The sequence below is a fragment of the Callorhinus ursinus genome, unplaced genomic scaffold, assembly GCF_003265705.2.
Source record: "Callorhinus ursinus isolate GAN/ISIS: 27379988/994484 unplaced genomic scaffold, GSC_fseal_2.0 scaffold3, whole genome shotgun sequence".
Lineage (NCBI taxonomy): Eukaryota > Metazoa > Chordata > Mammalia > Carnivora > Otariidae > Callorhinus > Callorhinus ursinus.
This window is the reverse complement of record NW_027397065.1, coordinates 8,462,216-8,487,747: the sequence shown is the minus strand read 5'-3', so window position 1 is coordinate 8,487,747 and position 25,532 is coordinate 8,462,216. Positions and strand designations below refer to the sequence as shown.

Below are 25,532 nucleotides of genomic sequence, written 5' to 3'. Positions count from 1 at the left end.
TCAGTTGGGTGCTTGACTCTTGGTTTTGGCTCAGGTCATGATCTCAGTATCATGGGATCGAGCCCTGTGTTGGGCTCCATGCTCAGTCTGGTGTCTGCTTGGGACTCTTTCTCTCTCCAATAAATAAATAAACAAACAAATCTTTAGGGGGGAAAAAAAGAAATAAGAAAGAGAACCTGGGGTATGAGATGCCCACAGTGGTTTTGAGAAGCTCTAATATGCTCCTGAGAATTTAGAAATCCACATGCATACCTAGATCTGTGCTTATGCTCAGGAAAGACCTGAGAAGGCCCTAGGCTATCTTATCACTGGTTGACCTCAAATGTTTACACAAGCGGAAGTGAAGGCTAAGTTGTCAACTGCCTGGTGGAGTGCTGAAGTCATGTTCTAACATGCACACAGAGCCCCTTGGCAAAGAGTGGGAGATTTCTTGGTTGTGGGCATTTAAGGAAATATCTGTCAATCATTAACTAACCACTAAGTTAACAGAACATAGATCAGTGGTCACATATCACAAAGAATATTTATAGAATTTAGTTTTACACATTTATAGAATCAGTTCATAAAACTCAATAAATGAACTACTACTACTGTAATGAGCAAAACAACAAACCCTGAAGAAAAGGGAGAATATAATTTTTAGATTTTCCACATTATAATATTTAGAATATCCAGTTTTATATAAAAATTACAAGACATGCAAAGAAACAAGAAAGTATGGCCCATACACAGGAAAACAAAAGCAAGCAATAGTTATTATCACTAAGGAAAACCAGATGTTAAACTTCCTGGATAAAGACTTTAAATCAGCTATTTAAGATATGTTCAAAATAATAAAGGAAACCATGTCTAAAATGTATAAGAATGATGTTTCACCAAGGAGAATGCCAAAAAAGAGAAAGAAATTGCTAAAAAAAAAAAACAACAGAAATTCTAGAGTTAAAAAGTATAATAACTGATATATAAAAATTTCACTACAAGGACTCAACAGCAGTTTTGAGCAGGTAGAAGAAAGAATCAGTAAATAGGAAGATAGGTCAGTTGAGATTATCAAGTTTGAGAAACAGAAAGAAAAACAATGAAGAAAAATCAACAGAATCTCAGAGCCCTTGGGACACCAGCAAGCTTATCAACAAATGCATATTAAGGGTCCCCAAAAAGGAGAGAAAGAGGCAGAAAGAATATCTGGAGAAATAATGAATGGCCAAAAACTTCTCAAATCTGATGAAAAACACTAATCTACACATCCAAGAAGCTCAACAAACTCTAATTAGGATAAGCCAGAGAGAACCGTAACTAGTCATGTCATAATTAAACTGCTTAAAGACAAAGACAAAGAGAGAATTTTGAAAGCAGCAAGTTAAATCATATGACCCAACAATTCCACTCTTAGGTATATATCCGAGAGAACTGAAAACATGTTGACACACAAAAAAAACTTTTACTTTTATGTTGTGTGACATGTTTGCAAAAAATGCCTAACTTCTAATCATGGGAAAAGATTAAATAAAACCAAATTTGGAGACATTCATAAAATAACTGACCAGTATTCATGAAAAGTAAAAAACAAGGGAAGACATAGGAACTACCAGATTGGAGGAGACAATGAGGCACAATGACATGTGGAATCCTGCATTAGATTTTGGAACAGAAAAAGGACACTGCAGAGAAAACTTAAATCTGAGCAAGGTCTGTCATTTAGTTAATGCTTCTTTATCACAGTTACTCTCCTGGTTTTGATCATTGCATTATGGCTATGTAAATATGTATGTGTGTACCCAGGGTGAAGGGTATATGTGAATGCTGATGATTTCTGCAACTTTTCTGTGTTTAAAATTTAAAAAATAAAATGTAAGAAGAAAAAAAGATTGATATCGATAGAACAAGTTGAGGAGAACTACTAAGACAAAAGATGCAAAAATATGCCATATGAGGACATATTTGAACAACTCAGAAATGTTTACCTTGGGGAAAAAAAAAAGAACTGTGACAAACTGGAGGCTTATCAAGTTGAAAATAGGAGGTTACTTTTTGTTTCTTGTTTGTTTTTTGGTATGAACTCAGCAACTAAACATGGAGCCAGAATCTACAAGATTTCTACTGTATGTGAAAAAGCCCTGGGAGGAAATAAATTATTTCCCACAGATGAGTTCAACCGTAAAGTAAATGAACATTTGTCTGCAATGATGTAAAGATTACTCCAGGAGTGCATGGGGACTGGCTTCAATGCTTTATAAAGTTCTCCTTTTGTCCAGGTTCTGCCTTGCCTGAAAAGAGAAGGATCTAGGGACTGGAAGCCATGAGGGATGTAACTCAATGCACCAGATAGAATTTTTCTCAGAGAGATAAAGCAGTAGTCACAAAAGCTAAGATTGTTACTAGGAGAGATAAAGCTAACACAAGATAAGAGAATGAGATAAGATAACTGAAATGAGTTGTTAATCAGTACCCACTAAAAAGTCAAATAAACTGAATATTTGGAATAAGAAGTTAAGATACTTTTTTTTTTATTTGACAGAGAGAGCACAAGTAGGCAGAGTGGCAGGCAGAGGGAGAGGGAGAAGCAGGCTTCTCACTGAGCAGAGAGCCCGATGTGGGGCTCAATCCCAGGACCCTGGGATTATGACCCAAGCCAAAGGCAGACGCTTAATGACGGGAGCCACCCAGACACCCCAGAAGTTCAAGATACTTTGAACAGCATTTGAATCATGATGTTTTTGAGGACTTTATTAAGGCAAGCTAGATATTTTCCAGCCCTTCCCCTTCGATACTGTTATTCTAAGACCCTGAAGGAAAGCATACTTACAATACCTCTTTATTTTGGAGCTCTGAATGAATGGAAAATGCTAGTCTAAAGCTACCATCTCTATGTTCATATATATATGTATATATACACATACTGTGTGTGTGTGTACAACCATGTACAATAATACACCCCACACCTGCGCAAATCTATGAATAGATCTTGACAATACTCCTCCTCCATAGATTTATGGCAATTTTCTCTAATCCTCAGATAGTATGTAAACAGTCTCCCTATATTTATTAACATTTTTTCATGATTCTCCTTTTAAGTAATTTAATAAAAATAAAGACTCTCACATGATATACTTTCCATAGAGTGCTATTACTTCTACTTAGTTCTAATTTAGAAAACACAGATTTTTCCTCTATATTAACAACATTTCTCCTAATACAGCTAGCAAAATTAGATTGTTTTCAGAGGATTGAGTAATTTATAAAATGGGTAATTGAGTTGAGGATCAGGATAATCAGAAGAGGTTATAATTAAGATTTGTTAAAACTATCAAGAGTAAAACATGATGCTAAAATACTAAAACTGAAATACTACAATATTTAAAAACTGTAATCACTATTGAAATTAAGTTATTGATTTTTTTCATTATGAGTTAACAAATTCTTAGCTTAAAAAGAAGAGAATTCACTTAGGTCTTTGCCCATAATAGTTTTTCTATAAGTATAAGCTGATTTTTTTAAGTTTGTCTTCATATTAATTAGCAAGAAAGAGAAAAAATCAAGTATTTTATTTTATTTATTTATTTTTTTATAACTTATAATGTACTATTGGTTTCAGAGGAACGGGTCTGTTATTCATCAGTACAGGTCTGTGATTCATCAACCAGTGCTCATTACATCACATGCCCTCCATAATGTTCATCACCCAGTTACTCACCCCTCCACCCCCCTCCCCTCCAGCAACCAAAAGCAAGTATTTTAGAAGTACAAACCAACCTATCATCATTATTATGTCAGTTTTACTGTTACTGACATTTATTAATGTATCAGGGTTTTGCAGCTGAAAGGAGGGAATATTGAGAGAAGTAAAATCTTCACTGTCCTCTCCTGTGTATGTCATGACTCTGACACTCATTCTCAATCACTCTATCCTTCCATAGCCACGGAGTTATGGGCCCAAATTAATGGCTTTTCATCTCTTTAGGGACAATTCTTGGGGCTACATTCCTTTTGCTTCCACCCTAGCTCTTGACTCAGTTCTATATTCTCTTCCCTCGGCACTTTGCATGATCAGACTAGGGATTTCTCTTTAGCTTGTTTCTTTTTCCTAAAGTAGCCAAGAAGCGAATCCAAGAAAAATAGATGATTAATTCCAAAGAGACTCTATAAACTACTCAGTAGAGACTAACCCTGGGTATTCTCAATAGAATTATTTCTGGAAACCAATGGAAATCAATCAAGGCCAGATTTCCTTTACTTTGACTTTATTTTAGTTAAGCACTGTTCAATTAAGATAAAAAGAAAGTTGGAAGAATTTCTAGAATTAATTTCAGAAAGTGATCAAAATTTCATTAAGAACACATTAAAGGTATAAGAAGACTTCTTTTGTTAACTCTGAGTATAGTATGATTCCTCATACAATCATAAGATCATCTGGCTCAGTGAGAAGCAGTAACAAGTCTACACTGGATTTTCTACTTTACAGACAAAAGCAAATTTTAAATTTTATAATTTCTGTAGGACTTTTCTCCAGATCATGTCGTGGGACTTAAATCTAGATTAAAAAATCCATTAGTTAAGGTAAATTAGAATTTGATCTTTCATGTATATATAAGAAAAAAAATGTTTTCTTATGAGGTATGACAGTCCTCTGGCAGTATCTAGAGTGTTGAGATATTCAGTATTATTTGGTGACTTCCAAGTATTTTAGATACACTTTGATAATCATATTATCATGTAAAATTATAATATAAATATGTTACTGCATAGAGAAAGCATGAAAGTTATTTCTAATCCCTCACTTTTATATACTTCCTTGGGTTGTTAAGGCTTTCCTTTTTCCAGTTCAGATATTTACATTAAAGAGTACATTAAGCTCTGCACCCTTCGAAAATTTAGTAACTTTTACCGTATGTTACCAGTTACTAATCACTGATCTCCAGTCTGAATTTCAATCAATATAGCTGACATAATCATCAAATATTCATAATATTTGTGAATATTTCAAATATTCACAATATAGTATGATTGGTACAATTACAGGATTTCTGAAAGGTTCTGAGTCTAATGAGGCTATATATGAGGTAGTATTTAATCTGAAACTAGATACTCCACAGAGTTGATATTTAAGCTGATGTTTAGAGGAAGAAAATAGGTATTTTCTAGGCAGACAAAAGGAAAGAAAACCATTTGAGACATAAAAGATATATTCAAAGGTATAGGCACGAGAAACCATGGGAAATATCAAATGATTCAGTTACAAAGGGTAACTGGGGAGGATGGTGTGAGAGATGTTCAACAGGTTAGTGTCAACTATGGATGACCTAACAATCCAGGACCTTGAAGGTAATGAAAAGCAACTGTTGGATTTTAAGCATCAGAGTGATATGATCATTTCCATGTTTCAGAATTTAGTAGATGGATTGAAAAAGAAAGAAATTAGAGATAAGAACACAAGTCAGGAAGCAACCCAACAGACCAGATAAAGATGACAAAAATGAACTGAAGAGACAATGATGAAATGAGAGATGAAGATGAAAACAAGAAAGTGAATTAGGAAGACATTTAGGAGTTAGGCTAGAAAATAACTTGTGATTAATAGCATGTGAAGTATAAGAAAAAAGAAGTAGAAAAACAAGTTCACAGTGTGGGTACCTGGGTGGATGGTGTATCTTTCCTAGGAAATGTAGGTCAAAGCACACACTTAGAAGATCAATTTTAAAGAGGTTAAATATAAGATAGCTGTGTGTCATTCTGGTAAAGATGTTTATTGGAATTCTGCATATATAAGTCCCTAAACAAACTCAACTTTTCCAAAACACATTACAATAAAAATATGAAAATTCAAAGACAAAGAGAATCTTAAAAGCAGAGACAGGAAATAAGCTTGTAACTTACAAGGGAAGCCCCCTAATGCTATCAGTGGATTTCTCAGCTTAAACCTTGCAGACCAGGAAAGAGTGGGATGATATATTCAACGTGCTGAAAGGAAAAAAAAATGTGTGGATCAAGAATACTCTATCAGGCAAAATTATTCTTCAGAAATGAAGGAGAAATAAAGATTTCCCCACAAAAATAAAAGCCGAAGGACTTCATCACCACTAGACCTGCCTTATGAAAAAAGGTGAGAGGAGTTCTTCAGGCTGAAATGAAAGGATGCTAATTGGTTACCTGAAAATATATGAAAATATACAGTATACTGGTAAAGGTAACTATATGGTCAAATTCAGAATTCTCAATACTGTATTATCATGGTATGTTTATCATATAACTCTAGCATAAAGGCTGAAGAAAAAAAGGACTGAAAATAACTACAACCTCACGAATTTTTAACTGAATACTCAATGTAAAAGAGGTAAGTTGCAAAAGGAGGGGTAAAATGATAGGGTAGACTTTGTGCATGTGATTAAAGTTAAGTTTTAGTTAGCATAAAATAGTTACATCTAGATGTTTTTTTTTTTTTTTAAAGATTTTATTTATTTATTCGACAGAGAGAGATACAGTGAGAGAGGGAACACAAGCAGGGGGAGTGGGAGAGGGAGAAGCAGGCTTCCCCCCGAGCAGGGAACCTGATGTGGGGCTTGATCCCAGGACCCTGGGATCAGGGCCTGAGCCGAAGGCAGACACTTAACGACTAAGCCACCCAGGCACCCTAGATGTTGTTTTATGTAAGCCTCATGGTAACCACAAAACAAAAACCTACAGTAGACACACAAAAGATAAAAAGAAGGGAGTCAAAATATACCACTAAGGAAAACCATCAATTAATAAAAGAAGACAGCAAGGAAAGTAGAAAGGAATATGAAAACTACAAAAGTCAGAAGACAATAAGATGGAATTAGTAAGTTTTTACATATCAATATATACCCTAAATATAAATGAACTCAGTTCTCCAATTAAAAGGCAGAGTGGCTGAATGGATTGAAAAAAAAAGATCTAATTATATGCGGCCTATAAGAGAGTCACTTCAGCTTCAGGGACATACATGGGCTCAAAGTAAAAAAGTGAAAAAGATATTCCATTAAGTGGAAACCAGAAGTTAGTGGGGGGATGGTTATACTTATATCAGACAAAATAAACTTCAACTCAAAAGGTGTAACAAGTGATAAAGAAAGCCACGATATAATAATGATAAAGGGTCAATTCTCAAGTGGGTATATAACAATCATAAATACATCTGTACCCAGTGTCAGAGCACTCAAATATATTAAGGGAATACTAACAGATTGAAGGGAGAAATAAACAGTAAAATAATAGTAGGGAACTTCAATATTCCATTTTTAACAATGGATTTATCATCCAGTAAGAAAACTGATATGAAAATGTTGGATTTGAACTATAGTTAGATTAAATGGACCTACAGATATATACAGAACATTCAATCCAATAGTAGCAGGGTATACATTCTTCTAATGTGCACACAGAACATTCTCCAGAACAGATCATATATTAGGCTACAAGGCAAGTCTTAACAAATTTAAGAAGATTGAAATCATACCAAATATCTTTCCCAACCACAATGGTATGAAACTAGAAATCAGTAACAGGAAGAAAACTAAAAAATTCACAAACATGTGGAAATTAAGCAATATACTCCTGAATAACTAATGGGTAAAAGAAGAAATCAAAAGGGAAATAAAAAAGTATCCTGAAACAAACAAAAATGGAGACACAAATACCAAAACATGGGATGCAGAAAAAACAGTTCTAAGATGACATTTATAGCGATAAATGCTTACATTAGAAAAAAAGAAAGATGTCAAATTAACAACTTAACTTAACAAATTAACAACGCCTCAAGGAACTAGAAAAAAAGAACAAACTCAGCCCACAGTTAGCAGAAGAAAGGAAATAATAAAGATCACAGAATGTTGGTGGGAACGCAAACTGGCACAGCCACTAGAGAAAACAGTATGGAGGTTCCTAAAAACTTAAAAATAGAACTATCAGATGATCCAGAGATCTTACCTCTTCCTATATATCAAAAGGAAATGAAATCAGGATCTTTTATTTTTTAAGATTTACTTAATTATTTGAGAGAGAGAGAGAGTGAGAGAGTGAGTGCACACTCACGCAAGCACACAAGAGCCCTGCTCCGAGGAGTCGGACGCTTAAAGGACTGAGCCACCCAGGCACCACGAGCATGCAACTCTTAATCCTGGGGTCATGAGTTCAAGCCCCATGTTGGGCACAGAGCTTACTTAAAAAAAAAATACTAAGGAAGAAATAACACCGAACTTGAAAACCTTTCCAGCTAATAGGAGAAGAGAGATCACTTCCTACCTGTTGTCATGAAATTATCATAATCTTGGTTCCAAAATTTGACAAAAACATTTTTAAAAAAGCAATTTCTACATATCGATGCATTAGAGATCTATTTAGAGATAATTCTTAACTCAAAAGAAATTGTTTATTACTATGAAGTAACCACTGCACAACAAACGAGCTGCTTTTTCACACCATCACGAATCCTATCATTACTCTGAGAGAAAAGGTATGTTTTTAAATGATCTATGTATACAAGATTTTACATAAATAATATAGTAATTTGCATCCTTATATTGAGATTAAAGTGATAGTAAAAATACAGATTTAAAAATCTTTTTAAAAACTATAATAAATTTACATAGAGATGATTTAGGAATTCTATGTGAATGGAGGACACAAGTAACCTGTAATACTTACAAAACTCAGTCACTTTTGGTCTAATCCCTCTCATATTAAAACCAGGTAGAGGTTAATGTATTTTGCATTTCACTTATTATAATTGAGCTGATAATAAAGAAAACTTTTTCCAAAAGCCTCAGAAGGCAAATATTTTAACAGTCAATTTGGACATTCTTGTATAATAATTTCCCTCCTTAAAAATCCCTTTACAAGCACCAAAAGAGTTCCTTTTGTTTTTTTAAGATTTTATTTATTTATTTGAGAGAGAGAATGAGAGAGAGAGAGCAAAGGTGGGGGGAGCGGGAGAAGGAAAAGGAGAAGCAGAGCCCCCGCCTAGCAGCCTGATGCAGGGTTCAATCCCAGGACTCCAGGTTCAGGACCCGAGCTGAAGGCAGTTGCCCAACCAACGGAGCCACCCAGGCGCCCAAAAGAGTTCCTTTTAATTAATATCACTTTCATCAGGTCCCATTTATCAAGGCTGGGTGGGTACACATGCTAAAACTGCTGCCAGATAAGTCTTGTCTTGCCAGGAAACTCTTGAAAGGGATGGGCAGCTGGCCACCAGGGTTTGTCTCATGGTTATTTGGTATTTGACAAAGAATGATGTCAAACTTTCTGAAATTAATCCTGGGCTGCCCAAGATTTAAGTAACAAAATGTCATAACATAATTTTTAAAATAATTTAATAAACAATAATTCCCTTCTAGAAGATTAGGCTTTTAGAATTTTATATGCACAAAATACATTACAATGCTATAATCAGTATGAGGGAATCTTAATGAATCTCAATAAAAATTTACTATATATGGCATCTCAGTGGGTGTGTGCATATTACATAGCTAGTTTCCTTGGTTGAACGTAGTGTGGGATATGTGTGTGTGATTGCCCATTTGTGGAAATACATTTGCATACATCAATAACAATTATTTATTAAGTAATAATGGACAATTATAACTGATCAGAAGCAATAATGAAATTGAAATGACTTCTGCTTATATAGAACTTTTACTTTCAAAGATTTTTCACATCAATTAACTAATTTTTATCTTCACAATAACCTGTGAGATAATTAGGTAATATTGTCATCATAAGATTGTGACTAGGTTATTCTTTCTTATTTAGAAATGTTGTTTTCCCCCTCTAATCCTCATTACACCAAGGGAGATGATTAAACTTTATTATTATAAAGGTTTTTTTCTTCCTCTGCATGTGGAATCAATAAAAGGGGTTGAGTAGTCCTCAAAGCTGTAAGATACCAGATTCAGGATTAAGACATGTATATATGTGTGTGTATAAAGATTTGTTACATTTTAAGACTATTAGTGTACTTCAGTAAGAACATATAAGAAGGTCTTAGTTGACCCTGTCTCCTTCCTCCTTCCTGTGTCCTTTTGCAGACACTCTCCATTCCCTCTGGTACAGTCTTTTCGTATTTAAGGATGTTATGGATGACAGGGACTGCCATCCTCTCCTCCCACCCTCCCCCAAAATATCAGACTCCTTAGATAATATGCCACACTCCATATTTTTCACTGATTCTGTTCTTTATCAAAACTTTTATAGTTCCCTGATTTTACTAGGTATTTTTGTCTTAATCTAATAAACTTAATAATGTTAAGGTAAAAATTACTGTGAATTATCTAATACATCAACTCACCTGAGAAAATTGTATCCAACAGAGGAACTAGAAAGGCAACGGTTTCTTACTCAAAGGGATAATTAGAGGAAGTAGAGATTCAGTCAGTCTGGTGTGGGAAAGCAGAGGTCGGCCTAGTGTTTCTTGTTCGGTCATACTGCTTAGTCAACTGCTTCACCATCTACTAACAAAGCTATCTGGGTACACGAAGGCTAAGGAGGCAATGAGTTCTGCCTGGATGTACTTACAGGTCACCGTGGATGAGTCCATAGATCTGTGGCATGCTCTGATGATAGATTCCTCTCAAAATAACTATGAGGAGAATTACCACAAAGGCCGGAATTCCCCAACTCAGAAGGAAAAACAGCAGATATCTCCTCTCTGTGTGTTCATCGTTCATCACCAGTACATACCAGAAATTCACAGACTAAGGAAGGAAACAGAACATAAAATGAACAAGTTCTGGTCTAATGGCACAGGACACAAACTCACCTGGCTTGGGCATATAGCGTTACAGACCAACAAAGGGCTAGCATTTACTTAATAATTGGTTTTGGTTTTTGTTTGTTTTTTAGTTCACATATTCATTCTTTCATACACCCAAGAAATTCAGGATGCCTCAAAAAACTTGAAACACTGAAAAATATTTATTGTGCTTTTTATTTTCCTTAGTTTCCTTTGGTTTATTTTCAGCCATAGTCATCTGTGATTGTTCTGTGCATGTTGAAGAAACATACACTGATATTCAAACCTACTTCCCATGTGAACAGCTTTAGGATGATAACGAAGTGAACAGCCCTTTGTTCCAGACTTTTTGACAACTATTTTTTTTTGAAAGATTTTATTTATTTATTTGACAGAGAGAGACACAGCGAGAGAGGAAACACAAGCAGGGGGAATGGGAGAGGGAGAAGCAGGCTTCCTGCTGAGCAGGGAGCCCGATGTGGGGCTCGATCCCAGGACCCCATGACCTGAACCGAAGGCAGATGCTTAACGACTGAACCACCCAGGCGCCCTTGACAACTTTTTAAAAGGTTTTTATTTGTATTTTTTAGAGAGCGAGAGAGAGCACATCAGGGGGAAGGGGCAGAGGGAAAGGGAGAAAGAGAATCTCAAGCCGACTCCCGAGTGAGCACGGAGCTCGACGCGGGTTTCAATCTCATTCTGAGATCATGACTTGAGCTGAAATCAAGAGTCGTTCGCTTAACTGACTGAGCCAGCCGGGCTCCCATGACAATTTTTCTTTTCTTTTTTTTTTAAAGATTTTTTTTTCATTTTTATTATTCATGAGAGACAGAGAGAGAGAGGCAGAGGGAGAAGCAGGTTCCCAAGGAGCAGGGAGTCCGATGTGGGACTCGATCCCAGGACCCTAGGATCATGACCTGAGCCGAAGGCAGACACCTAACCATCTGAGCCACCGAGGCGCCCGACAATTTTTCTTAAGGCCTTATCATATGACAGGGGTAGACACTTTTTCAGGCAATGGGTATATAATTGTGAAGATATCCCCATGCCAGTTCCCAGCAGGAGACATATATGAGTAAACAGATAATGACTTCACAGAGAAAAAAAAAATACTGTGAAGGGGTAGGCTTTGTACCTGTTTTTCTTTCTCAGTTTACGTGCTCTTTTTTTCATTCATTTACCTGACAATTATTTATTGAGTGCTTACTAAATTTCAGGGACCAGTCCAAGCATGGGGGATATAGAAGTGAAAGAGATAGGGGAGGTATTTGCTTTCCTTTAGTTTCCAAACAAGTGGGAAAGAAATCATTAAGGAAAATATTTATTTTATATTTATAGCATATTTAATATCCATTATTTCTTGTTAAAATAAAAAATATAAAAAGGAGGGGCGCCTGGGTGGCTCAGTCAGTTAAGCGTCTGCCTTCGGCTCAGGTCACGATCCCACGGTCTTGGGATCCAGCCCCGCATCGGGATCCCCGCTCGGAGGGGAGTCTGCTTTCCCCTCTCCCTTCGCCCGCCACTCTGCCTACTTGTGCCCTCTCTCTCTTTCTCAAATAAATAAATAAAATCTTTAAAAATATATAAAAAGGATAGTATATAGAGGGGGATGAGAGGACACATTAGATAAACAGAATTAGAAAACAAAATGTTCTTATTGGCCCCAAATCCTGCACTTAACTCCTACACTTAAGCCAAATCTAGAACTTACATATATTGCCTTCTTGTGTTCTTTTTCCATCAGAGCCCTTACATTTAATTATCATTTGGTACAGAAACAACACTGGATGTCATATGTATTTCACACAAAGATACTTCTTCACTAGATAAAGCCCCCCTTCTCAGTTTCTTATGGTGGAAAAAGTGTGAGTATAGATAAATTACATATATACACATACATACATATATATGTATTCATATATACATCAGAGGGATAATCAGTAGCAAGCAACAACAATCCCATAGCTTCAGTTTCCTCATGTATACAATGAGGTTACTATAAAGATTAAATGAGATATCATGTATAAAGTGCTGAGCACTTCTTAGAACTTCACCATTGGGAAAGGTTGCCACCTCCCTTAAATCTCCTATTGGGAAGTCAGACAGTGTGAAAGACAAAAGATAAATACTTTAAGACCAAAAGTAAGCTGTGATACAATGGAAGCTCTTTCTATGTGATAAATAAACATGCCTTATGTTCATGGGAAGGCTTTCAGGTGCTGTTTATGGAGGCTTCTAAGTTAAGACTCTATCTGAACCAAATCAGCCTTGAGGGATCAGTATTGATTGGGCTAAACCAGGAAAAAATAAAAATGTTTGGTTACTTGGAGATTTTTGTCTCTGAATTTTATTTCCTGTCAGCGCTCCATATCTTTATGTACATCTGCATATATCTGTAATTATGAAGCATGTTTTGAGTTGTTGCTTATGTAAATTTGTTCTAACTTCTTTTTCAAATCATTAAATCCAACAGGGTCTTCCCCCTTCTTTCCATAATTAGTACAGGGACATGCACCCAAGTAAGTGGGACTGTATCAAGTATCTGACACTGAGGTGATCAAACTGCCTGTTAGAGAATGAAAATTCAGGCAAAGGAAAGATGATGAGCCCATCTCCAAAATAAAAATGCTAATTATTTATTTTAAATAGATGTTTGTGTGTATCCACATAAGATGGTAACTCAGGAGTGTTGTTGGTGGAAGAATCAGAAAGGAGAGCATGGTAAATGACTTCTAAGTTGATTCATCGTGATAGAGATTGGGATACTTCCAAAATGTCTGCTTTTACGAAAATGGACATTAGTTCCATCAGTTAGAATCACCCAACCTTTCAGCAATTGTCTGACCTTTACCAGAGACTCAGATAATACTGAGACAAGTGTAACTGTTAGATTTGTACACGCATAGCTTCTGCTCCAAAGAGCTCAAGGCGCAGTGTTGCTGAACAATTAGGCAAAACAAGTTCCTATAGTCACAAACTTTTGTTAACTTAAAAAAAAAAAAAATCCCTTTTCTTCCCAAAAGAATCCAACCACTGAGGTGTACCCTAAGGACAATATTTCCCATTGTATAGGGTTTTTTTTCTTTTTTTTTTTCCTTTCTGCTATAGAATTACTATGTAATTAAATGATGTTTAATTATTTTAGAAATATCATATGGCCCAAACTAAGAATTGTTTTGACTAGCTAACTTCAAGTTTTACTTGAATTTTAAGATATTTTAATATAGTGTGGTAGGTACTTTTTGGGATATGCCTAGGTCACGAGTTCACCTTCTTAGAACCCTATCTCATCCCACCCCAACATATGCAGAGTGGGTTCATGACCCTGCTCCTCCATCCATAGCTGATTTGATCTGGGGGAGAAGACGGTCCCAAGCTGGGCTAATCATGAATCACTGAATTCCTTGAAATTCAGTGACAGTCTAAGCTGGTCAGCTGGAGAAAGAGGACATACGCACTTTAGTGGTGGGGACAGGCAAAAGCACAGTGGAGAGAAGTGTGTTTTTATAGAAGAATAGATAAAAGTTCTGAGGGTTCTTGGGTTCAGTAAGTTATCCTATATGCTTATTATTCCTTTTATGATTTAGATGTTTGCTTAAATTAGCTCAATTTAGTTTTTCTTTGTTGTTAAAAGAAAAAAAGAAATTGAGGTATATATTGCTATTCAAAAGTCGTGGAATTAAAACCCCCAGTTACTACCATTCTCTAAACAGAGAAAACAGTGGAGCATTGACTACATTCTTTTCCTTGTAATCATGGTTCCTCTTTTGTAATTTAAGAGTATTTAAAGACCATTATGTTTGCGTAATAATTTTATGTTGATAGACACATAGCATATGTGATCTGTGTGCCTTGGTGTCTGGGTGATTATTCAGTGTTGAAACTAATGAAATTTTGAAAACTCAATACAAGTTAAAGGGTGTCACTCTCACCCAAACATGATTCAAGTAGACTGGGCATGGCTTACTATTCACTGCCCATAAGATGGTTTTCCTGCTAAACACTAGTTTAGTGTTTAGCAGGAAACACAGTTCACCAACTGTGAACTGAAAATGTTAATAGTTAGGTCTCTATTTACATTTCTATCTCTAAGCTTTAAAAATTTTGTTAGAACCATCTTATGGGCCATCTCAAGACATCATCAGTATGTAGTCATGTTACATTTTTAGCCAGAATATTATCCCCGGGTTGCGTGGGTGGCTCAGTCAGTTAAGCATCTGACTCTTGATTTCAGCTCAGGTTGTGGCCTCAGGCTTGTGGGATCCAGCCCTATGGCTGGGCTCTGTGTTGGGCATGGAGTCTGCTTACGGTTCTCTCTGCCCCTCCCCACTCTACCCCTCTCTCCCTCTCTAAAAACAAACAAACAAAAAAACCCAAAAGCCCCCAACCCCCCCAAAAAAGTTATCCCCCAGTTTAACCAACTACATTAATCCAACCTGACTATACTTCATACACACAGCATATATATTCCTAGCATTAACGTAATGAAGGCTGAAGGCAAGCCCTAAAAGATTCAAAATATTTTCAGCTTTAGTAACCAAATTAGACACTTCAAAAGAGACAACTATTCAGTTTTGCAGTGTTTAAAATTTGATGATGTTACCACAGTCACATCTTTAATGTCACTTCTAAACACTGGTCCATTTGAATTATCACCTACTTATTTCTGTCAATGTTCACCAGTGAAGGACGATGTATTTTATTTGCACACTTAGCACAATTACCAGCATTTCAAGATTCCGTAAGTGAAAAGAGGCAAGGATCTGTACTCAGAAAACTACAGAACACTCATGAAAGAAATTGAGGAAGACACAAAGAAATGGAAAAATGTTCCATGCTCATGGATTGGAAGAACAAATGTTGTTAAAATATCTATGCCACCTAGAGCAATCTATACATTCAATGCAATCCCTATGAAAATACCATCAACTTTTTTCACAGAGCTGGAACAAATAATCCTCAATTTGTACAGAACCAGAAAAAACCCCAAATAGCCAAAGGAATGTTGAAAAAGAAAACCAAAGCTGTCGGCATCACCATGCCAGACTTCAAGCTATATTACAAAGCTGTCACCATCAAGACAGTATGGTACTGGCACAAAAACAGACACATGGATCAAGGAAACAGAACAGAGAACCCAGAAATGGACCCTCAACTCTATGGTCAACTAATCTTCAACAAAATAGGAAAGAATATCCAATGGGAAAAAGATAGTCTCTTCAACAAACGGTGTTGGGAAGACTGGATAGCTACATGCAGAAGAATGAAACTGGACCATTTCCTTACACCATACACAAAAATAGACTCAAAATGGATGAAAGACCTAAATGTGAGACAGGAATCCATCAAAATCCTAGAGGAGAATACAAGCAGCAACCTGTTTGATTTTAGCCGCAGCAACTTCTTGGTAGACACATCTTCAAAGGCAAGAGAAACAAGGGCAAAAAATGAACTATTGGGACTTCACCAAGATAAAAAGCTTTTGTACAGCAAAGAAAACCATCAACAAAACCAAATGACAAACTGACATTTGCAAATGTCTTATCAGATAAAGGGCTAGTATCCAAAAATCTTATAAAGATTCAACTCCCAAAGAACAAAAACTCCCAAAAAACTCAACACCCAAAGAAGAAATAATCCAATCAAGAAATGGGCAGAAGACATGAACAGACATTTCTCCAAAGAAGACATATAAATGGCCAAAAGACACATGAAAAAGTGCTCAACATCACTCGGCATCAGGGAAATCCAAATCAAAACCACAATGAGATACCACCTCACACCAGTCAGAATGGCTAGAATTAACAAGTCAGGAAATGACAGATCTTGTGAGGATGTGGGGAAAGGAGAACCCTCTTACACTGCTGGTGGGAATGCAAGCTGGTGCAGCCACTCTGGAAAACAGTATGGAGGTTCCTCAAAAAGTTGAAAATAGAGTTACTCTATGACACAGCAATTGCACTACTGGGTATTTACCCCCAAAATACAAATGCAGTGATCAGAAGGGGCACTTACACCCCAATGTTTATAGCAGCAATGTCCACAATAGCCAAACTATGGAAAGAGCCCAGATGTTCATCGACAGATGAATAGATAAAGATGTGATACAGGGGCGCCTGGGTGGCTCAGTTGGTTAAGCATCTGCCTTTGGCTCAGGTCATGATCCCAGAGTCTTGGGATTGAGCCCCACATCTGATTCCCTGTTCAGGAGGGAGTCTGCTTCTCCCTCTCCCTCTGCCCCTCCCCACCCCACTGCTCATGCTCTGTCTCTCACTCTCGCTCTCAAATAAATAAATAAAACTTTAAAAAAAAAAAAGATGTGATGTGTATATATATACATATGGAATATTGCTCAGGTATCAAAAAATGAAATCTTGCTATTTTTGCAATGACATGGATGGAACTAGAGGGTATTATGCTAAGTGAAATAAGTCAATCAGCAAAAGACAATTATATGATCTCACTCATGTGGAATTTAAGAAACAAAACAGAGGATCATAGGGGAAGAGAGGAAAAAATAAAACAAGACAAAATCAGAGAGGGAGACAAACCATAAGAGACTCTGAATCATAGGAAACAAACTGAGAGTTGCTGGAGGGGAAGAGGGTGGGGGATGGGGAAACTGGGTGATGGACATTAAGGAGGGCACATGATGCAATGAGCACCGCATATTAAATAAGACTGGTGAATCACTGACCTCTACCTCTGAAACTAATAATACACTATATGTTAATTAATTGAATTTAAATTAAAAAAATGAAAAAAAGATTACTTAGGTAACTGTAACTTGCGAGAATAACTAAAAGCCCCCCATAACTAAAAGCCTATTTCAACAAATTTATTTATTTATTTATTTTTTACAGATTTATTTATTTATTTGAGAGAGAAAGAGAGAGAAAGTGAGCCTGTGCATGAGTAGGGGGTGAGGCAGAGGGAGAGAGAGAATCAAGCAGACTCCATGCTCAGCATGGAGCCCAACGTGGGACTTGATCCCAGGACCCAGAGATCATGACATGAGCCAAAACCAAGAGTTGGATGCTTAATCAATGGAGCCACTCCAGAGCCCCCCATTTTAACAAATTTAAAGAAAACTACTTAATGATATTTGTGAAAATTTCCTGTCATAAATACAATCTATAGAAATACAGGAAAGGAGAACTTGGAGAGGTACACACACACTCAAAAGAAACTTTCAGGCAAATAATGAATACTATAAATGATTTAAAAAAACTTGAAAAGACATGGTTATTAGTGACTTGATATAGGTTTTGACATGGTTCTAAATGGATAAGCTGTATGTTTTTGGCCAATATTATTTGGTTCCTCTGGGTTTCAATTTCTTCCTCTAGTAAAGGGGCAGGTTAAACTATAAGTTATTTATTTTTAAAGATTTTATTAATTTATTTGACAGAGAGAGAGACAGCAAGAGAGGGAACACAAGCAGGGGCAGAGGGGGAGGGAGAAGCAGGCTTCCTGCTGAGCAGGGAGCCCGATGCGGGGCTCGATCCCAGGACTCTGGGATCATGACCTGAGCCAAAGGCAGCCGCTTAACAACTGAGCCACCCAGGTGCTCCTAAACTATAAGTAATTAACAATTTCCTGACTTATAGTTTGTGATTGAATCATTATATACAATTTATTTGAGGAATTATATAATTCCTCAAATAAAAACACTAATGATATGGATGCACAGACTATGAATTTTAGAAGTAATACCGACCTGACAGATCATCTGACCACATAAGCCCTCTCATTTAGAGATGAGGAAACAGATACAATCAAAGACAAGCATAGTTTTTTCATATTTTGCTTGGCTATAGAACTCAGAACACAAGTCCAAAGCTCCTGTGAAGACTGATTAAGATTTATTTCCATAGAGACTCACACAAATATTGAGAATATTATTCACATGAGTTATTTCTTCCCGCTCTCATTTCCCCCCCAACACACACTTTATATGTCAGTGGAGATGCATTTTTTTTTTTTTTATAAAAGTATGGAGATCACCATTTCTCTTTTCCTCTCCATTTTTTTGCTAGCACTAAATGAGAATTTATAAAGGTTTATCAGAATATAAATCACTCAAACATGACTGTGGCCTGTGGTAGATTAATTTTTGTAAACCTTGTATTACCCAGTAAAATGTTTTGCATATCATATTTATTAAGAAATAACAAACAAATGAAGATTTATACAATTTGAGTTAATGATTTTTGTTGAATGTAACAACAATTTCATAATTTGGTTTAGTTACTCAGTTTACTCAGTTATATACTATCTTGCCAGAAAAGATTTTTGGGAGACTCAGCCATTTTGATTGAACTCCTAGTGAAGAAGGTCAAAGTTAATTGGTGCAAATTTAATTTATTTTTATTTTTTAAAAGATTTTATTTATTTATTTGCCAGAGATAGAGTGAGAGCGAGAGCAAGAGAGAGAGAGAGCGTGCACAAGCAGTGGGAGCGGCAGGTAGAGGGAGAAGCAGGCTCCCTGCTGAGCAAGGAGCCCAATGCTGGACTGGATACCAGGACCCTGGGATCATGACCTGAGATGAAGGCAGATGCTTACCTGACTAAGCCACCCAGGTGTCCCATTTGGTGCAAATTTTAAAATGTTAAATGGAATAGTTTATGAGAGGAAGAATGGAACCAATATTTACTAATTTGGTAGTAAGTGTAGACCCCATATTAAACTCTATCTCATTTAATCAAGACAACTGTTTTCTTAACTTTCATCATAGTTTTTTTTTCCTTACACACAAGAGGAAGCTGAGGATGGAAGTATATTTCCCAAAACTAGTAACTGAAGCTGTTAGAATTTAAACCGATTCTGATTAAGATGAAATCCAACCAAAATGCCCATATACGAGTTAGGTCAAATATAGATAGTAATAAACTAAAAGAATGTGTGTTTGTATACATGTTTACTTACATTCTTTTTTTTTAAATTTTATTTATTTCAGAGAGAGTGTGCACGAGCACGAGTGGGGGTAGGGGCAGAGGGAGAAGCAGACTCCCCACCGAGCCGGATCCCAGGAGGGACCCTGGGATCCTGACCTGAGCCGAAGGCAAATGCTTAACCAACTGAGTCACCCAGATGCCCCTGCTTACATTCTTACATAGACATGTCTATTTATTTTTACAAAACATTTTCAGTGACTACTGCTACTATTTTCCAATGTCCACATGGGAAAAAATGAAGACTTACCTTGTTAATTAATTATCATAGGTCATAATTATGCTTTCATATGCTCCATAAACACAAATTCATTAGTTTACTCATATCATAATATAATGTATATTAGTATATTTAGAAAATATAAGGATGAAATGCTTTTTTTTTAAGTTAAAAACAAGCTGCTTGGACCCCATACATTTTTATGCTATATGGGTAAGATTGGTATCTAGCCTGTTATTTAATATTTGGTTATTAATCGTGTCACCCAAAACCTTGGATTGATTTATAGTATTAAGTTAGTCAGAGATCATGGATGCTATTAATCCTGTCATTATCATACATTCTTAGTCATTTATTTCAGAGAAGAGAATAAGAAATGTTACCACGTCCTTGCTCTAGTTATGCTCTCTGTCTTAGCAATTTTTGCATGAAATAAATTGCAAGGCCTTTTGAGGATTGGAGAATTCTGTATTTCCTGGATATGTCATTTTTTTCTTGGTAATTACCAGTCTGTTGTCCTTAATACCTTTGATGTCTCGCCCTGCACTCCCCCAACCCCAGCTGCCCAACTGAATCAGTGACAAGAAAAACATGGCTAGTTTTAGCATTTCCCTTCTTGTTGCTATGCCTGGCACTAAGGAGCCTTTCTGCCATGGAATCAAATGTATATTTGCCTCTTCATAACCTGATCTCAGAGAAAAATTAAGGCACAAGATATAAATGGTCAAGTATAATTGTAGAATGATTTCTAACTTTATTCCACCATTTAAAAAATATGTTCGTCAAGTAAGCTATAGTTTCAAAATAAAACATTATACTGTTTCCCTAAGCATGAAATCAACAAACTGCTGGAGCAATCTAAGGTTTGGATATCGTTCATAATTGAAGCAGACTGCTATACGATTTAGTGACAGGAAATGATTATAAAACTGGGCCAAATGAATATACAGAAAAATTAAGTTTCTATTTACCTATATAATATACTGATACCTCAAATAATTTACTTGTGATTTATCCCTTCATAGGTTAACTCATGGTCTCGCAGTCCATCTCATAGTGTATTTCATGTAAATGTTAATAGTAAAGGCATAAATTCTAGGAATTTATTCTAAGACTACTCCATAAGTAAATAAATATTCAGAATGCAAGGATGTTCAAGGAAACATTGTTTATAATAACAAAAATAACTGGAAGTAACTAGCATTTCATTAATAAGAGAATAGAAAAATAAACTATTGAATAACCATATTATGGAATGGAAAAAAGTATATCTGTACTTGGTAAATGTATATATATACAAAAACTTATATGCACTATATATAAGTAAATATGTATATATATACACACACACTATACACACACACAAGAACATATACATATGTGCTTTTTATATATTTAGAAACATTTGTATATTTGTGGAATATTTCTGGAAAGATACACAGGAAACCATTAACAGTGTTTAACTTTGGGAGTAGGGCTGAGGGCAAAGCAGAGAGTGGAGAGTGTGTGAAATAGGGAGAAACAGATGTACTTTTCATTTTATATTACTCTTCAGTGTTTGATTATGTTTTGTACCATTAGCACATGCTATTTCTAAGATGAAAGCAAAGCAAAACAGAAAAAGGAAATGAAAATAGAACAATAAAAACTAGGAAAATAGAGTAAACATATTATAAGAGTTTCAATTCTCACTGTCAATCTTTCTCAAAGTAGAAGAGACCTGCTGTTTTAAGGAAGTGGGAAATTATTTCAGTAATTTCACAGAATGATTTTACATGATGAACAAACAGAAGGATAAGTCAAGTTCCATGGCCTCAAAGGGAATTTGTGAGCTGTTTGCTTAAAAAATAAATAAGCAAAATAATTTGTTACTATATTCCCATCATTGGTGGTGTAACTTCCCTGTCAGAAAAAAGGGGAGGCCTCAGGGTGCCTGGGTGGCTCAGTCATTAAGCCTCTGCCTTCGGCTCAGGTGGTGGTCCTGGGGTCCTGGGATCAAGCCCCGCACTGGGCTCCCTGCTCAGTGGGGAGTCTGCTTCTCCCTCTCACACTCACCTTGCTTGTGTTCCCTTTCTGTCAAATAAAAAAATAAAATCTTTTAAAAAATAAAAGAAAAAGGGGGAGGCCAAAAGAAACAGAGTGAAGGCCACCAGCTATAGATCTTGCGATGAGCCACGCATGGACTTTAGTAAGAGGTTAGAGGTTATTTAAATAGCTTGCTGAAGTTTTATAGCTAGTTGGTATCTGCCTCACTCTAAGTCTCTCCCACTATGATCAAGTAAATTCTCTTTTGGAAAAAAAAGAGTTTTGGAAAAGCAGAGTTTTCAACATGTTTCAAAATCTATGAAATATTGGCCACACATATTTGTTTAGCCAGTAACATTGGGTAAATCTGTATGGAGTGCACGGTCTGTGCCAGGTACAATTCCAAGCTCTTTTCATGTCCAAATTCATTTTGTCTCTCCACAGTCCTCAAAGACAGGTACTGTTATTAAAAATCTGATTATTCAGATAAAAATCTAGGCTCAGAAAACTTAACAACCAGTTTACCAATAGAATCTTTCTTTAGCTACTCTAAAGTATAATCCAATTTTACTCTAATGTATTAAAAGTATATGACAGAGAAGTAAAAGTTCAAAATAAAGTCATTGAAATGAATTTTTTTCTAAGATTGAAGATATGATGCAGATCAAAATAAACAGGAATTCTGATAGGCTAAACCCAATGATTAAAAAGTTAATGGTTAACTTTTTGTCATAAGCTATGCACACACATACATTTATCAAATTCTCTCCTACACTGTTAAAAATATGAAGTAGAGGGGCACCTGAGTGGCTCAGTCGGTTGAGCATCTGCCTTTGGCTCAGGTCATGATCCCAGGGTCCTGGGATTGAGCCCCACATCGGGGGGGGGGGTCCCTGCGCAGCGGGGAGTCCACTTCTTCTTCTCCTCTGCCCCTCCCTCCCAGCCAATGATCTCTCTCACCGCTCTCTGTCAAATAAATAAAATCTTTAAAAAAATATGAAGTAGGATTACTAAAATGTTAATTTTTTTTTCAAAAATTTTTAACCCTAATTGACTAGCAGGATTAGATTAACAGGAGACTGATCTTTTACACAAGTTTTAAAAATGGATTCTAGTTTTTTTAAGAAAAGATTTAGTAGATAGTATTTTACAAATAGGAAAACACAGGTTGGTAAAGGGACAACCTCTTCCCACAAAATAACTCATTAGAATTAACCTATCTAGAATCAAAAGTTATTGAATTTTTCCCTTGTGGTCACACCACAAACCATGAAAAATGTGTGGTGTACCATCTGAAATACATTAAACTTCACTGGTACTTTAAATAGTTTTCCTAACCATCAGCCATAAAGAAATCTAATTAGCTTACTAAATGTTCATCCGCCACAATTTTATTTACTTAAGACTGGAAAAAGAGATAGAGAAAACACCAGTATCTATTAAGTTGGGTGAAATCTTATATGCGATCCCATCTAATGCTCCCCCAAAGCAGGAAAACATTTTGAAAGTTGGGTCATTTCCCCGTTTGAACACACTTCACCGACTGGATGCTTTCTGCTTGAAGGAACAGCCTCTTCAAATTTGACAGTTTTACTGGCTATCAAAGTTCTTAACTGAATCAAAATTTGCTTCTCTAATTTTTGACCCATTTGTTCCATCCTTCCAAGTGGACCTGCAGTCCATTCTTTCTTTCCTGTAGCAACCCTTCCAGTGTTTATAGATAGCCATCACATCACTCTCAATTCTTTGCAGGTTAGCTATCTCCAGCTGACTCAAAGTTTCTTACAAGACTATTTCCAACTTCTCATTGGCTGGTTAATGCTCTTGGTGAAACATGATTCATGAACGTGGTTACAGGGTCCCAAGCTTGTCTTGAACATTTGTAGATTACAATGTAACCACAATGCCCTCACCTGCCTCTATGCTGTTACTAATGTAACCTAGGTCTGTGTTGTTTTTTTAGTGTTTTAAGCAATCTGGTCACACATTTGATTGCTACTAAGTTTGTGTTAAATTAAATATTTCAAGTTCTTTACCTTAACCCCCATCCAATTATGTCTCTCTCACTCTAGTTTTCAATCTGTCACAGCACTTTCTCTATATTGATTCTAACCCAGGCAGCTTGCTGTTTTAGCTGTCTTTTCAGCTCCGTATCATCTGCATACCTGATAAGACAGTTTCCTGTGTCTTCATCCAAGTCATTCATCAAAAACTGAGTAGGTCAGGGACATGGACAAAGACCTTCTGCACAACACTGGGGACCTCAGTCCAAGCAGACAAATAACAACATACACATGATGCACATAGAAAGTTCAGCTTTGATAAACTCCTAAAAAAATTTTGCAATCAGAGAATCTAGCAAGTATTATTTTAATTTCAGCAAATATTAAGTTTTATGTTATATGCTTTAGATTTAGCTTTACTTTTTTATTTTGGGGGGATTTTGAGAACACCATAAACTTTCCATAATTAGAGCTGCTTAAGACCTATGGAATAATAATTCTATAAGGAAGGAATTATTACCTTCACATGCAGATTTAGAAACAAAACTTGGGAAGAGTCAATAACTTGATTAAGGTTACAAAAATAGTGGCAAAACCAGAATTCAAACCCAGATTCAGGGCTCTAATTATCGCAACTAGTTCTATTAACTAAATAATTCAGTTCAGTTCTCCCTACAGCTATAGTATTGTACCTGGGAAAATATCCCTTCCATGAGTCTGTATGGTATTCTTACATGCTTTCATTCCTGCAGTACAGTGGAAACCCCACATCCTTTTATTCAACAAGAAAAAAGAATATGCAAATGACTGAATGCATCTGTTTACATAAAATAGTTCACAAGCATATTAAAAAATACATATGAAACTATTTCTATCATACGAAAGATATAACAATACTATTATGCAGAAAGCATTACCAAAGGCAACATTTCATTTAGTTGAGCCATTTAATTGATGACATTAATACTACTGGATTGGATCCAACTTTCATATCTGCCTCTTTATCAAGTAAATCAGCATAAGATAATAAAGGGAATTTGGGATTTTAGTCAGAAAAGGAAGAGTTCAAGTCTCTCCCCAACATTTACTAGTTCCTCAGAAGAGTATACTAGGACTCTTTGGGTCTCACCCCCATACTTTCTCCCAAAGTGATCTCTTCCAAAGCAAAGGATTCATTTTCCAACTGTAAGTCAACAATTTTCTAAAGTATTTATATAGCATGGGCCTCTGTTCTGAGATTTAGTCCTGTGTCTCCTCCTCTCAAAGTCCCCATTGGAGGTCTCACACTGGAGGAACTTCACGCTCCGTATGTCCTAAAATTCGCATCAGCCTTCCTGCAATTTCCAGGGGTAAGTTCAAGGTTCCACCATCCATCCAGCCACTCACACCAGAAACTTGGGAAACATCTTTGGTTCCACCTTCTGCATTCTTCTTAACCAATCTCTACATTCTATTGTTAAGAAAAGAAAAGAAAAGAAAAGAAAAGAAAAAAAAAAGGAAGGAAGGAAGGAAGGAAGGAAGGAAGGAAAGAAGGAAGGAAGAGGAAAAGGAAGAGGAAAAGGAAAAGAAAGAAAAAGAAATCTCA

The 25,532-nt window shown here is 36.2% G+C and overlaps 1 protein-coding gene across 2 annotated transcripts in view; it reads right to left on the bottom strand.

The window, feature by feature from the left end:
* Positions 1 to 25,532, bottom strand: part of ADGRV1 (adhesion G protein-coupled receptor V1) — a 524,455-nt gene that overhangs the window by 161,739 nt on the left and 337,184 nt on the right. For both annotated transcript variants that reach the window (XM_073887989.1, XM_073887998.1), the window contains one exon: positions 10,528 to 10,706. In XM_073887989.1, the coding sequence (XP_073744090.1) occupies positions 10,528 to 10,706 (179 nt within the window). The remainder of the gene's footprint in view (positions 1 to 10,527; positions 10,707 to 25,532) is intronic.